This window comes from Abramis brama (assembly GCF_963993115.1).
Source record: "Abramis brama genome assembly, chromosome: 5".
NCBI lineage: Eukaryota > Metazoa > Chordata > Actinopteri > Cypriniformes > Leuciscidae > Abramis > Abramis brama.
The window spans coordinates 25,691,630-25,707,304 of record NC_139967.1 but is presented as its reverse complement, the minus strand read 5'-3'; the positions used below and the strand labels follow the sequence as shown (position 1 = coordinate 25,707,304).

General features: G+C 38.0%; 1 protein-coding gene across 2 annotated transcripts in view; it reads left to right on the top strand.

Moving 5' to 3' along the window:
* wdfy3 (WD repeat and FYVE domain containing 3) overlaps positions 1–14,582 on the top strand; it is a 75,221-nt gene extending 60,639 nt beyond the window's left edge. For both annotated transcript variants that reach the window (XM_084113693.1, XM_084113692.1), the window contains 20 exons: positions 168–288; positions 398–483; positions 1,597–1,677; positions 1,772–1,826; positions 1,910–2,029; positions 2,195–2,312; positions 2,395–2,501; positions 3,183–3,336; positions 3,441–3,532; positions 3,724–3,936; positions 4,251–4,398; positions 8,136–8,290; positions 9,165–9,323; positions 9,492–9,671; positions 10,297–10,479; positions 10,571–10,661; positions 10,837–11,202; positions 11,622–11,733; positions 11,883–12,080; positions 12,193–14,582. In XM_084113693.1, coding sequence (XP_083969819.1) covers positions 168–288; positions 398–483; positions 1,597–1,677; positions 1,772–1,826; positions 1,910–2,029; positions 2,195–2,312; positions 2,395–2,501; positions 3,183–3,336; positions 3,441–3,532; positions 3,724–3,936; positions 4,251–4,398; positions 8,136–8,290; positions 9,165–9,323; positions 9,492–9,671; positions 10,297–10,479; positions 10,571–10,661; positions 10,837–11,202; positions 11,622–11,733; positions 11,883–12,080; positions 12,193–12,313 — 2,860 coding nt within the window. In that variant the 3' untranslated portion in view covers positions 12,314–14,582. The remainder of the gene's footprint in view (positions 1–167; positions 289–397; positions 484–1,596; positions 1,678–1,771; positions 1,827–1,909; positions 2,030–2,194; positions 2,313–2,394; positions 2,502–3,182; positions 3,337–3,440; positions 3,533–3,723; positions 3,937–4,250; positions 4,399–8,135; positions 8,291–9,164; positions 9,324–9,491; positions 9,672–10,296; positions 10,480–10,570; positions 10,662–10,836; positions 11,203–11,621; positions 11,734–11,882; positions 12,081–12,192) is intronic.
* The last annotated feature ends 1,093 nt before the right edge of the window (positions 14,583–15,675 follow it).

Below are 15,675 nucleotides of genomic sequence, written 5' to 3'. Positions count from 1 at the left end.
CAAAATAAAAAAAATTAACTACCCTGCGATTCATTCAATTCTGTTGTCATGTTTATATTAATTTTATTAATATTAGTCATTCTGTGGGCCCTTTGGAGCTTTGCTGAGGCACCCTGGTTGAGAACCACTGCTTTAGTGTTTGCACTTTGTTTTTGTGACATTTGCAGTATGCATGAGCCTATCATCCCCCGAGGGGCCCGGCAGAGCAAGAGTCAGCTGAAACGAAGCTGCAGCATCTTTGCTTACGAAGACATCAGAGAGGTGCACAAACGTCGCTACCTGCTTCAGGTATGCAGATGAACCTTTTGGCTTAATTCGTTGCTTGAACCCAGATAACATTGGGCAGCTTTCATGTTAAGGCTGATAATGAAGTTACATTATGCTGTCTTCCTCACAGCCCATGGCAGTAGAAGTGTTTTCCGGGGATGGAAGAAATTATTTGTTGGCTTTTCAAAAAGGAGTCCGGAACAAAGTGTATCAGAGGTATTGAAAACACTCATGCCTCTTAAGGCAGCAGCCCACTTGCCGACAGCTCTATTTTAGATGTGGATGTCACAGGTTTTGATCATATTAGATTAAATCTTATCTTGTCCTGTCAGATGTTGTCACACTCGGCTATTAAGAATAGAAAGGGGTGACAAACTAAATGTCTTCCACAGGCATTTCTCTCAAATTCCCTGTCACACACTGCAGCTCCCCATTTTGGCAGCAATTCATTGTGAAGTTTGACTTTATTAGAACAGGTGCACTGCACATTCATAAACAACTGTAATAGACTATATTAAGATGCTGTTCATGAAGTGATTTTACCCAGTAAATGTGTTTGTCTTTTTGTCCTTTCGAGACTTGATTTAAAAAAATGAGAGAAATGCATACTACCTTTCCAAACTTTGGGGTTGATAATGTATTTGACTTTTTTTTAAAACACATCTCTCATGCTCACAGAGGCATCATTTATTTGATCACAAATACAATACAATAATATACAAAACATTTTTTTTTTTTACAATTTAAAATAATTGTTTTCTATTTTAATAGATTTTAAAATATAATTTATCCATTGAATGATTTTTCAGCAACATTACTTTAGTCTTCAGTGTCACATGATCCTTCAAAAATTGTAAGTTGAAAACAGTTGTGCTGCTTAATATTTTTATGGAAACTTGTACAAAAAATTTAGATATTTTTTTCTATTGATAAATATACAATTCAAATGAACAGCGTTTATTTGAAACAGAAATCTTATATAACATTTCTTTATAAATGTCTGTCAATATTTTTCAATTTAATATATCCTTAAGGAATAAAAGTATTACTCTCTTTTTAAAAAACTTTGAAATGGTAGTGTATTTCAGTGGGAAATTCTATAAACTGACTGTTCTGCCTTCATTATCTTTTTTTATTGGTCGTTTAATTGTAGGAGAACCTCAGAAAAAAGCTTGGTTACACTGTCACCACTGATTTCAATCAGCAATTGCGCTTTGTGGCTTTGAGTTTTCTAAAGCATACAATTTAAAATCAGCTAGTGGAACGCAGGCATTATCATAACATATTTCCAAACTTTCAAGGCGGTTAAAGCCAAATCTTGTTTTCTAGGTTCCTGGCAGTTGTTCCCTCACTAGCCGACAGCTCAGAATCTGTCTCTGGGCAACGTCCCAACACTAGTGTGGAACAAGGGTAAGTTACCATCATATTATAAGATTATGAAGTGTATTTAGAGTTTATTTACCAAATAAACATTTATATATGTGTGTGTTTGTGTTGTTCATAGGTCTGGTCTTCTTAGTACGCTGGTCGGAGAGAAGTCAGTGACCCAAAGATGGGAGGTGCGGTATCTTCACATTAAAATGTTTTGTCTGTTTGTTTTGTTTTTGCAGTGTTGCTCATGAAAGACGCTCTTTATTTGCAGAGAGGAGAAATTAGTAATTTCCAATATCTTATGCATCTCAACACATTGGCCGGCAGGTCATACAATGACCTGATGCAGTATCCAGTCTTTCCATGGATCCTGGCAGACTTTGATTCTGAGGTATAAACATGTCCTTGATCATTCCTTGTAATAAATGCAGGGAGCCACACTGTTTGCAGTACATTTGCATTCTGTTGGGGCATTAGCACCAGTTTTGTGTTTTTTCTTCTGCAGTCTGAGCTTAAATCTTCCTCAGCTAGTTAAAGATGTTTAATTATTTCACAGGAACTGGACCTCAACAATCCAAAGACATTCCGAAACTTATCCAAACCAATGGGAGCACAGACAGATGACAGACTGATCCAGTACAAGAAAAGATTCAAAGACTGGGAGGATCCTAATGGTGAGTCAAAGACCCCTGCTAATGATCTGAGAGTTGTGTTGATTATGCAAACTTTTTTAAACATGTTTTTGTTTCTTCACAGGCGAGACTCCGGCGTATCATTACGGCACCCATTACTCCTCTGCAATGATCGTGGCCTCATATCTGGTCAGAATGGAGCCGTTCACACAGATCTTCCTCAGGCTTCAGGTTCGTCCTTGCATTCTTCTCTTTACTTTGTGTTTTAGTTATTCTTGTTGGGAGTCTTTTTCACCAACTGTGGGGCAAAGATGGAAAAAAAATGTAACCTACTAAAGAAACCTTTTTTTTTTTTTTTGAGGCTATATTGGGGACAGGACTTGAACAGGACAGTCTTGTTATTCTTCTACACCCATTGTTATGCAGGTGGAAATAGATTTTGTAATAAATGTTTCTAAATAAAGCCTCCACATAGCTGTCTCCACAATAAACATAGCATCCGCTGCACTTACAAATATTTACAGTGTTTTTTTCCCATCCAAAGTTTATAAGCATTACTAAAGATATTCTTTTGTTTCTGACAGGATGTTGTTATTAGACATATTAGCATCCACACTATAATGACAACTATATTAGCATCTGCACCAATGGATGAAAACATTCTGTTTATTATAAGTTATGTCGCCTGCTCCATTAATTGCTAAATCGCTTTAAAGTCAAGTGGATTATGATTGGCTGTCAATGTTTTTATTGTTCGTCAGCTGGAAAAAATCTTTCTGATAGTGATTCCAATGATATTGTTCCTCTGTGTCGTTATTGTTATAGTTGTGATGTGGACTTTTAGAGTTGATCCAGACTGAACATGAGAAGTTAAAGCTTTTGGCTACATGTTAGTTTCATTTGTGTTTTTAGGGAGGACATTTTGATCTGGCCGACCGAATGTTTCACAGTATACGAGAGGCTTGGCTCTCTGCTTCCAAACACAACATGGCTGATGTGAAGGAACTCATACCGGAATTCTTCTACCTTCCTGAGTTTCTGCTCAACTCCAACAACTTCGACCTTGGTGAGGACAAGCTGGACAACTAGCCTCATCTCTACCCTAAATACAGTCTCTCTCTTTTATTTTTCTACAAGTATGTTATTTAATTTGGTTAATCTTTCCTAAAGGGAGTAAACAGAATGGCATTAGGCTTGGAGACGTTCTTCTGCCTCCGTGGGCAAAAGGAGACCCGAGAGAGTTCATTAGGGTTCACAGAGAGGTAATACATTGACCCTGATGGAGCCTGTGGTCAGAAAGAGGCTCTGTGTGTCATTGTTTCATCCGCTCCTAATACAGATACATTTAATACTGTTCTCCTAATCCCACGTTTAACCTAAATGTCAGAGAATAACTGAAGGCCATCTCCAGAAACAGGTTCGTAACCTTTAGGGTTTGTGTGTGTTTTTTCAGGCTTTGGAGTGTGACTATGTCAGCTCCCATCTGCATGAATGGATCGACTTGATCTTTGGTTACAAGCAGCAGGGTCCTCCAGCGGTGGAGGCAGTGAATGTCTTCCACCATCTCTTCTATGAGGGCCAGGTGGACATCTACAACATTAATGACCCACTTAAAGAAACCGCTACCATTGGATTCATCAACAACTTCGGCCAGATCCCAAAACAGGTTTGCGATTTAATTTTTGAAAATGTCATGAACGACGTTGTTGGTTATTCTGCTAGGACACCTGTGCAAACTTGACTTCATAAATCTGGTAAAAATCACAGTGACACCATTTGGTTAAAAGTCATGGAAAGGAAAGTTTGTTTCCTCATTTGTTTGCCGATGCCATTTGGTTTGATATTCTATGTTAATGTAATTAAATTCATACATTATGTGTGACTTAGGTGTCCATGTTCCTTTTGGTACCACTGTACAGTACATCTTTGTTTTTGATTTATTCGGCATCAAGTTTAACCTCTGTTTTTCTATTAATGTAGCTGTTTAAGAAGCCTCATCCTCCAAAGCGGGTGCGCAGCAAGTCAAACGGAGAGGTGCCTGGTGTGCCTGTTACAATCAACTCCACCTTAGACAAGATCTTCTTCCATCATCTGGACAACTTGCGCCCCTCACTCACTCCTGTCAAAGGTGATGCAGACTGGATAGAGGTGTACAGTAGGGATGTAACGATACACTCATGTCACGATTCGATACAAATCGCGATACTGAACTCACAATATGATACTATTGCTTTGAATAATCATACTACTAAAAATAAATGTGATGTGATTTAAATGATGTTTGCGCTTTCACTTTGAGGAGTGCCGTTCTGGCAGCACATATTTACGCTTCAGATGATAAATGCAATCAATCACGGTTCTAATCGCAAGAAAGCATGTCAAAATGACTATTCCTAAACTGTAAATGATTAGTTCATCCAAAAATTTCAATTCTGCATTTACTCACTTTCATGTTGTTTTCGCGCGTCACACAAAAATTTGAATGTCGGTGTTTACTACAGTATGCACATCATTGTAAATCTATTCAGCATATAGCCATCGTGTCTCTTCCGAAGACTTGGATTTGGATTAGACTGCTCGATTGATTATTTTGACCATGCCTTTATGACATTTTAAGTTTTAGAGGAATGGACTTTAAATGGAGGGACAGAAATCAGGTTTTATAAAAATCTCTTCATTCGTTTGGAAGTCTTACAGGTTTTAAATGACATGAGGGTGAGTAAATGATGACAATTAAAATTTTTGGGTGAATAATACCTTATAAATACAGTAAGCTGAGTCTTGGATAAAACTAACTCTATATTGTGAATCTTATCGTTTACATCAACGATACATAGCGTCGCATTTTTATATAGCAGTACCTCGATATAACAATGTAATGTTGCACCTCTAGTGTATGTATGTATGTATATATGTATATATATATATATATATATATATATATATATATATATATACATATATATATACACACACACATACACACATACATACATACATACATACATACACTCACCTAAAGGATTATTAGGAACACCATACTAATACTGTGTTTGACCCCCTTTCGCCTTCAGAACTGCCTTAATTCTACGTGGCATTGATTCAACAAGGTGCTGAAAGCATTCTTTAGAAATGTTGGCCCATATTGATAGGATAGCATCTTGCAGTTGATGGAGATTTGTGGGATGCACATCCAGGGCACGAAGCTCCCGTTCCACCACATCCCAAAGATGCTCTATTGGGTTGAGATCTGGTGACTGTGGGGGCCATTTTAGTACAGTGAACTCATTGTCATGTTCAAGAAACCAATTTGAAATGATTCGAGCTTTGTGACATGGTGCATTATCCTGCTGGAAGTAGCCATCAGAGGATGGGTACATGGTGGTGGGGTGGACATGGTCAGAAACAATGCTCAGGTAGGCCGTGGCATTTAAACGATACCCAATTGGCACTAAGGGGCCTAAAGTGTGCCAAGAAAACATCCCCCACACCATTACACCACCACCACCACCACCAGCCTGCACAGTGGTAACAAGGCATGATGGATCCATGTTCTCATTCTGTTTACGCCAAATTCTGACTCTACCATCTGAATGTCTCAATAGAAATCGAGACTCATCAGACCAGGCAACATTTTTCCAGTCTTCAACTGTCCAATTTTGGTGAGCTTGTGCAAATTGTAGCCTCTTTTTCCTATTTGTAGTGGAGATGAGTGGTACCCGGTGGGGTCTTCTGCTGTTGTAGCCCATCCGCCTCAAGGTTGTGCGTGTTGTGGCTTCACAAATGCTTTGCTGCATACCTCGGTTGTAACGAGTGGTTATTTCAGTCAAAGTTGCTCTTCTATCAGCTTGAATCAGTCGGCCCATTCTCCTCTGACCTCTAGCATCAACAAGGCATTTTCGCCCACAGGACTGCCGCATACTGGATGTTTTTCCCTGTTCACACCATTCTTTGTAAACCCTAGAAATGGTTGTGCGTGAAAATCCCAGTAATATGTATGTATGTATGTATGTATGTATGTATGTATATATATATACACACAGTGAGGAAAATAAGTATTTGAACACCCTGCTATTTTGCAAGTTCTCCCACTTGGAAATCATGGAGGGGTCTGAAATTGTCATCGTAGATGCATGTCCACTGTGAGAGACATAATCTTAAAAAAAAATCCATAAATCACAATATATGATTTTTTAACTATTTATTTGTATGATACAGCTGCAAATAAGTATTTGAACACCTGTCTATCAGCTAGAATTCTGACCCTCAAAGACCTGTTAGTCTGCCTTTAAAATGTCCACCTCCACTCCATTTATTATCCTAAATTAGATGCACCTGTTTGAGGTCGTTAGCTGCATAAAGACACCTGTCCACCCCATACAATCAGTAAGAATCCAACTACTAACATGGCCAAGACCAAAGAGCTGTCCAAAGACACTAGAGACAAAATTGTACACCTCCACAAGGCTGGAAAGGGCTACGGGGAAATTGCCAAGCAGCTTGGTGAAAAAAGGTCCACTGTTGGAGCAATCATTAGAAAATGGAAGAAGCTAAACATGACTGTCAATCTCCCTCGGACTGGGGCTCCATGCAAGATCTCACCTCGTGGGGTCTCAATGATCCTAAGAAAGGTGAGAAATCAGCCCAGAACTACACGGGAGGAGCTGGTCAATGACCTGAAAAGAGCTGGGACCACCGTTTCCAAGGTTACTGTTGGTAATACACTAAGACGTCATGGTTTGAAATCATGCATGGCACGGAAGGTTCCCCTGCTTGAACCAGCACATGTCAAGGCCCGTCTTAAGTTTGCCAGTGACCATTTGGATGATCCAGAGGAGTCATGGGAGAAAAGTCATGTGGTCAGATGAGACCAAAATAGAACTTTTTGGTCATAATTCCACTAAACGTGTTTGGAGGAAGAAGAATGATGAGTACCATCCCAAGAACACCATCCCTACTGTGAAGCATGGGGGTGGTAGCATCATGCTTTGGGGGTGTTTTTTTGCACATGGGACAGGGCGACTGCACTGTATTAAGGAGAGGATGACCGGGGCCATGTATTGCGAGATTTTGGGGAACAACCTCCTTCCCTCAGTTAGAGCATTGAAGATGGGTCGAGGCTGGGTCTTCCAACATGAAAATGACCTGAAGCACACAGCCAGGATAACCAAGGAGTGGCTCTGTAAGAATCATATCAAGGTTCTGGCGTGGCCTAGCCAGTCTCCAGACCTAAACCCAATAGAGAATCTTTGGAGGGAGCTCAAACTCCGTGTTTCTCAGCGACAGCCCAGAAACCTGACTGATCTAGAGAAGATCTGTGTGGAGGAGTGGGCCAAAATCCCTCCTGCAGTGTGTGCAAACCTGGTGAAAAACTACAGGAAACGTTTGACCTCTGTAATTGCAAATAAAGGTTACTGTACCAAATATTAACATTGATTTTCTCAGGTGTTCAAATACTTATTTGCAGCTGTATCATACAAATAAATAGTTAAAAAATCATACATTGTGATTTCTGGATTTTTTTTTTTAGATTATGTCTCTCACAGTGGACATGCACCTACGATGACAATTTCAGACCCCTCCATGATTTCTAAGTGGGAGAACTTGCAAAATAGCAGGGTGTTCAAATACTTATTTTCCTCACTGTATATATATGTATATGTATATGTGTATATATATATATGTATATATGTATGTATGTATGTATGTATGTATGTATGTGTGTGTGTCAACTATTTAATTTAATAACTATTCATATATTAAATGTACTTTTTATTTGTTAAAACTTGTGTTTTCAGAAACAGTTCTGGCCATGCAGTGATGAGCATTTAAATGAGCTCTGTGTGTGTCATTTGTGTCGTACAGAGCTGAAAGAGCCAGTGGGTCAGATCGTGTGCACTGACAAGGGCATTCTGGCTGTTGAGCAGAACAAGGTGTTGGTTCCTCCTGCCTGGAATAAAACCTTCGCCTGGGGCTACGCGGACCTCAGCTGCCGCCTCTCCAACTATGAGTCTGACAAGGTCATTTGCTACATACAAGTTCTTCTGTTTACTTGCAGTGCTTTCAGCAGCTGTTGTGAATGGCTGTCAGATCCTAAAATGCATTTGGGGCCAAGAGCTTTGCATATTCATAAAATATGTCTTACAAAAATGTTAGGTTTACTTTTATAGTAACTACAGTTGAAAAGTTTGGGGTCGATTTTTTGAAAGAAGTGTCTTATGCTCACCAAGCCTACATTTATTTGATCGAAAATATAGTAAAAACTGTAAAATTGAAATATTCAGTGTCACATGATCCTTCAGAAATCATTCTAATATGCTTATTTGGTGCTAAGAAACATTTGTCATAAATTATCAATGTTGAAAACAGTTGTGCTGCTTAATAGTTTTTGTAGAAACTGTTCGTTCTTTTTTTTTCAGGATTCTTTGATTGATGGATAGTTTAAAAAACAGCATTTATTTGAAAAAAAAAAAAAAATATATATATATATATATATATATATATATATATCACATATTTTGTATATTTTGTAACATTCTTTGTCACTTACTGACCCCAGACTTGGTAGAGTGCATATTTTCTGTATTTTGCTGAGTAGCAGCATTTATAAACAGAGTTTCTTTGAGCTATAAGAAGCATTTGACATTTTTTGCAGTATTTTCTTTCTATCTTTATCTTCTCAAATAATTTCTGTAGAGATATACAATGTTGCTGTGGGAAACATTCTTCTCAATGTTGTTCAGATGATTTGCATTTCACTAGCTGTGTAGTAGTGCCCACTAGTTGTAGTTTTTATTTACACTTGCTTGTGGTGTTGGTTTATTCTATATACGGTAGTGTATATAGTTTTCAGGCTTAGTTGTCTAATGTTCGTGTGTTGCGTTCGTCTCATAGGCAGGGATAGTATATGAGTGTCTGTCTGAGTGGGGGCAGATCTTGTGTTCTATCTGCCCCAATCCCAAACTGGTCATTACTGGAGGATTCAGCACAGCCATCTGTGTTTGGGAGACCGGGACCTCCAAAGAGAAAGCCAAGACCCTCACACTCAAACAGGTAACTGTTATTAGCACATGATAGCTTTTGTTTTGTATTTGATTTAAAGTTGCTTGCTTGTTTGATTCATTTTACTCTAAATAATATATTTAAGTTTTCTTTTAGACTCATTTGCTAAACCTACTTATGTTTTGTATGATGATTTAATATATGCATGTATGTTTCCAGGCTCTTCTGGGCCACACAGATGCAGTTACATGTCTCACAGCGTCATCAGCTTACCACATTGTCGTGAGTGGCTCTCGGGACCGTACATGCATCATTTGGGACCTGAATAAGCTGTCTTTCGTCACCCAGCTAAGGGGCCATCGGGCTCCGGTCTCGGCACTCTGCATCAACGAGCTTACTGTGAGCCCACAATAATGCTTTCTGAAAAGTCACAAATATTGTTTAAACTACATTTAAAATCCTTTTAGTTTAAACATTTAATAAGCACATACAGAAAACTATGGAAAAATATATATATTTTTATGGGTTATTGGGACATTTATTACTAAATCATATTTTTAATAATCACAATCATAATCATAATAAAACAATTCATATAAAATATAATAATGTATTATCAGTATTGCTATTTTTTGTATTATTGGCTGATACAGAATAAAAAATTATTACCAACTTATTTTACGGTATGAAGTTCATTTGATGTAGTCATCAAAGTCTCAGAAGCTGTAATGCATTAAAAATGTGCTTCCCTTTGAAAAATTCCTGAAAATTAATCTATTTGTGAGATTAACTAATATATATGAATATAACTATTAACTAGAAAAGTATAAGTTTTTTTTTTGTGTGTGCATTTTTATAGTTTATTGCCTGAATATGAATTTATTTCTAATTAATAAGTGAAATGCTGTTTACGTTATTTAAAAATAGAGAGAGAGAGAGATTCCTGATTTAGTTTCTTGTTTTTTATGATGCCTCACAACTAACTGAAGTATTCTGTGATTTGGTTATGACTCTGGGGGTGTAGGGTGATATAGTGTCCTGTGCTGGCACCTACATCCATGTGTGGAGCATTAATGGAAGCCCCATCGCCAGCACCAACACCTTTACCGGCCGCAGCCAACAAATCCTCTGCTGCTGCGTCTCAGAGATGAACGAGTGGGACACGCAGAATGTTATCGTTACAGGACACTCAGATGGTGTTGTCAGGGTAACAGCCTTCACCTTAATTTTCTTTCCATTCTGTCTGTTTAAAAGTGTTCAACAGATAACAGCTCTTGACAAGTGACTTTATGTTGTAGTTCTGGAGAACCGAATTTCTGCAAGTCCCAGAAACCCCTGCTCCAGACCCTGTAGAGCCCCCCGAGGTGCCAGACTGCTGTGGAGAGATTGGTAAAACATCCCCCACATGACATCTTTTAATTGTCATTTGTGCTGTAATAACGCAAAGTATTAGATCAAATAAATAATAAATAAAATTGATTAACTTTGCTATAAACAGTTTTAGCCTGCCTTATGCATTATAGGCTTTTATTCAATCTTTTCATATTAAATCTTGTTCTTCCAGAGGGTCGTGACGCTCCAGACGATGACACCAGTGAGTCTGAGGGAGAGGAAGCCAGCCTCAGTCAGGACCCCAAGCCTCGAACCTCAAACAGCCAGCCCAGCAGTACCGTCCACAGACCCAAGCCTCGCAACGGAGCCTCCTGGTCGGTGGACAGTGGCTCTGACGACTCCCGCCGCTGGTCGGACACGCTCAGCATTGACGAGAAAGACGGCTTCGTTTTTGTAAACTACTCAGAGGGCCAGATTAGACCAGGAATTCCCTCGCAGCCACATTCCCAACCGCACTCAGCACCCTCACATGGGCCCGTGCCACAGCCTCTTCAGCCCAGTAATATGGAGGCTCGGTCCTACAACAAACTCAAACCAGGTGCAGTAGATTAAAACCAGCCGTTTCATGTGATGACTTATAAAATAAATACTTTTATAATTATATTACAAATTCTAATTAAAAATGTAATTTATTTCTAATTAAAAACTAATTTAATATATTTAATTCTAATTTAATACTGTTTTACTACAAATTATGTTATTGACATAACAATTTACATGAAAAGACCAAAGCGAGATCAGTAGATCATTGAATGAAATGGATTTTAATTTATGTAATCAAAATGCATTTAAATTAATAGATTTCAGAAGTGTGGCTATTTACTCAGTTAAGCATTAGCATCGTCATACAAGTGCTGTTCTCTTGTGTTGGAGGATTTTTATGATAGTGTTTTTTTTGTTTTGTTTTTATATGACCAAATGGCATGTTCTTTACTGTTCACTTTGTCTCCTGAACAGGCTACAGATGGGAGAGACAGCTGGAGTTCCGGAGCAAACTCACCATGCACACAGCGTTTGACCGCAAGGACAACACTCATCCTGCGGAAATCACCTCGCTTGCCATTTCAAAGTAGGTGGTCTGTGTTTGTGCTGGAATGCGGATAAAAGAAAAACTGGTTTCTAATGTGATTTAACATTGGCATTCCAGTGTTTGCTCAGAGGGCATCAAATGAATTGTTTCTTGACAAGGTTGATAACAAGCTGTTCTTGTGTACTCAGAGACCACAGTAAGATCCTGGTAGGCGACGGCCGTGGCCGTGTGTTCAGCTGGTCTGTCAGTGATCAACCAGGACGCTCCACTGCAGATCACTGGGTGAAGGACGAACAGGTGGACAGCTGCTCCGGATGCACAGTGCGTTTCTCCCTCACTGAAAGACGCCACCACTGCAGAAACTGTGGCCAGGTGTTCTGCCAGAAGTAAGAGATTACTTCTATCATATATATGTTTTTGTTAAATCTTTAAAATGTCTTTTCATTTCAGTGACTAAATCATTTTCAGTGTTTCACAATTTGTTGCTCGTTCCCTCAGGTGCAGTCGCTTTCAGTCAGAGATCAAGCGGCTGAAAATCTCCTCTCCTGTGCGTGTGTGTCAGAACTGTTACTACAACCTGCAGCATGAGCGGTGCTCTGAAGAAAGCCCGAGAAACTAGATCACCCTCACCCCGCGTCACATGCCCAAAACACACAACCACCCTCAAAAAACCCACAACACCGCTCCCTGTGCAAAATCCCATTGGTAAATCACTGACGTAGACCAAAATGGGATCACTAATGCTCATAATTTCATATATTGCAGAAGTGTCAACATTAAAGAGACGATTGTTAGTTTACTTTTCCATTCATGCATTTTCTTTGCAGTTTGCTCCATCATCTCATTGGCATCATCCACGAAGTCAGCAATGTTTAGATTTTAGAAAAAGCAATGCGTATAAAAAGCTTCCTGATGAAACGAGATGACATTTGTTTATATTGTAAATACTTATAATGGCATTTTTAACTTTAAACAGTGAAACAAAAGTCATTATTAAGAGATAAAAGAAGAAATGAAAACAACACATTGCTTGTAATATAGTATTACAGTATGTTAAAAATCACTCTTGGCTTTAAAGGAACAAAAATGTGAGTGAGTGTGTGTGTGTGTGTGTGTGTGTAGTCAATGTCACAAGTCACAGCATCCCAGCGGGAATAAAATTGGGGACTATGAATGTTGATAAATGTTTGTGGGTTGACATTACTAGCGTGTCTAGTTATGCAAATGCTTAATTATTATGTTTGTTTTATATGTTCTGTTGAAGTGTTGCCCACAGTATCAGCCAGTTGCCATAGACAGAGTTTATTCGGTTTGAATTTTGTTGCCAAACTGCCTTGATTTGTAATTACTATTATATATTTTAACAGTAGGTCAGTCAAAGTATGTAAATGTTGAATTTAGATCAAAGACTGATGATTTTGACCACTGTAAATCATTTTTAATGACAGGATTCATTCAACCTTTAAATGATTCCACTACCTTTTTATATACGTTTTAAAGACAGAAAGTCAGTTGATAGACTATAATATGAAACATGTTTCTGAAGTGTCAAGAGTTAATACTCATGTCATATTGGATGTTTTACTGTGGGACTTTTCTGACAGTCCTTAATGCAATCTGTTATTCCTAACTAATATGAATTAGATGACTTAAATGTTCATTTAACTCTTGCTTTGTTTTTTTACTTTTTCACTATTTCACTATTCTTATTCTTAAAATCAAAATTTTAACCGTTTGCGATGTTGCACCAGTTTAAACGTCTGTAGATTATGAAAGCAATAGTTACTGATGATTTCACTCCACATACATTTGAGGAAAGACTGTAGCTTGAAAGTTATCATGTGTAAAGAAAAAGGGACTGGAAGCCTACTTTCTCTGTACCTTAGGCAAGACTATGAAATGGAAAGTTTATTTCATCTTTTCTTTGTTTTTTTGTTTTGTTTTTTTTTGCTTTTCTTTTGATACTGTGGGCAATACCTATCAAAAGTGCTGCTTTGATTAATAGAGAGAATATCTTTCTCTTTCTTCCTTTAAACTGTCCGTCACTTACAACGTTAAAAGATGACAAATTTGTTACATTTGCAGTTGTATGTATGATTTCTGTATAACCTAATATGCACTCATTATAGTTGAATTATTCTGTATTAATGTACTGTAATTCAGTGTGCAATCATAACATCACAAAGCTGTTGGGATTTTGCTGTCGACAAGCAGCTCAAAGATCAAACGGCTATATCAGTCTGAAATTATTTTTGCACCTTGACGTGTAGAGACATGGAGTAATTGTTTTATCAGATGCATTTTTATGTTGTGGGCTATTATTTTGAAAGAGTGCATTTCTTTACAGTGAGATTAACTGTACAAAGTATTTATGCAATTATAAGGTTTTCTTATGAATTTTTGTTTTGTTTGTAATTTTTCAGCAAGTTTGGTTACTTGTTGCATGTCTAACACAGCTGACTTTCTGTGTCAGTGTATTGTACATGTTTTGGCATTTTTCTTAATTTGGCTCATTTTTATGGCATTATCTAACGAGTCAATCCTGAAGGTTTTGTGTACAGTTTTAGGCGGATATACAGAGAACATGTCCCATGACTCTGGAATGACTTTTATATTCTATGTGTATGGATGTTGAAGACTGATCTCAGAACTGATGAAATACACACGGATTGTCCCTGTTTGGTGGTCTTGTGATAGACTGCATTACTACAGTATCTAGTGTGCAAAACTGTGGTAGCTGAATGTTCATTGTATATTTGTGTTGAAAAACAATTATATGAAACCCCCGCCCCCCATAAAAAACCCTTATACCTGTTATTATGACGCAATACATATGGTACTCATACTTTTTAATTTAATTTCAATTAAATACTTGCTGTTTATCACCACCAATGTCCTCAAATGAGTTTTTCCATATTAACTTTCAGTGTAGTGAATGAATATAAAATCTAGGAGGCCAAAAACTTCATTATGAATGGGAAGACTTTAGAAAATGTATAAAAAATATAGGACAAATGTGATTTCACACTTTTTAAATTGAACAAATTTGATAAAAGCGGTTTAATCGAGACCGCATTCATTGCGCTCATGTTTGCCTTGATCGCTAACAGCTGCAACAAAGCCTGGTATCAAGTCTCTGGTGAAAACACTGAGGTGTTTGATCACTGCTTTCCAGGAACACTGCTGAATGCTCATTTGTCTGAGAAACGATCCATTCCATGGAACATGAATGTTTAAATTTGGGTGTCCAATAAATCACTTTACTGAGAAAGCAAGGAAGTGAGACAGTATTGCAATCTGAGTGATGGGCCAATACCACTCATCTGTTTGTTCGCTATGGCACTTTATAATATCCTTTATTACTACAGAGATAAAAATACAAAATAATTCATTTATATATGTTCTAAAATATAAAACAGCATCGTGCCATTTCTATTTGAACACAAATTAATGAAAGTAACCCGTAAATTGCTGTGCCTTGTGTATTACACCATTGATCTATGGAGATAAGCATACATCTCTTTTATAGATCAGTGGTGTGGTATACTGTTATGATTCACTGCTCTGAGACTTTGAGCGATCCAAGTGCAGCATTTATTAGGACAATCCATAATAGTAGTCAAAAACAGGCAATAATCCAAACTAGACGGGATCCAAGGAAACAGGCAGAGAACATGAAACACTGGAAATGCAGTTATAACGCTAACAAGGCTATGCATCGAAAGCAAACGAGAAAACAGATTAAATACGCAAACACAAACAAGCTAATGAGCCACAGGTGGGACAAATCAAATCTTAATGAGTCTGGGCAATGGTTTATGGGTAATGTAGTTCATAACGGGAGCTCAAAAGAGACGAGAGGAGTGACCTCTGGTGGAGATCATAGGCACTCCAGCTGGCGGATGTAACATACACAAGCTCATGATGGTTGACATTGTAACAACTATAGTAAAGTTTTGATGACTTGGCAGTAAACAAGAA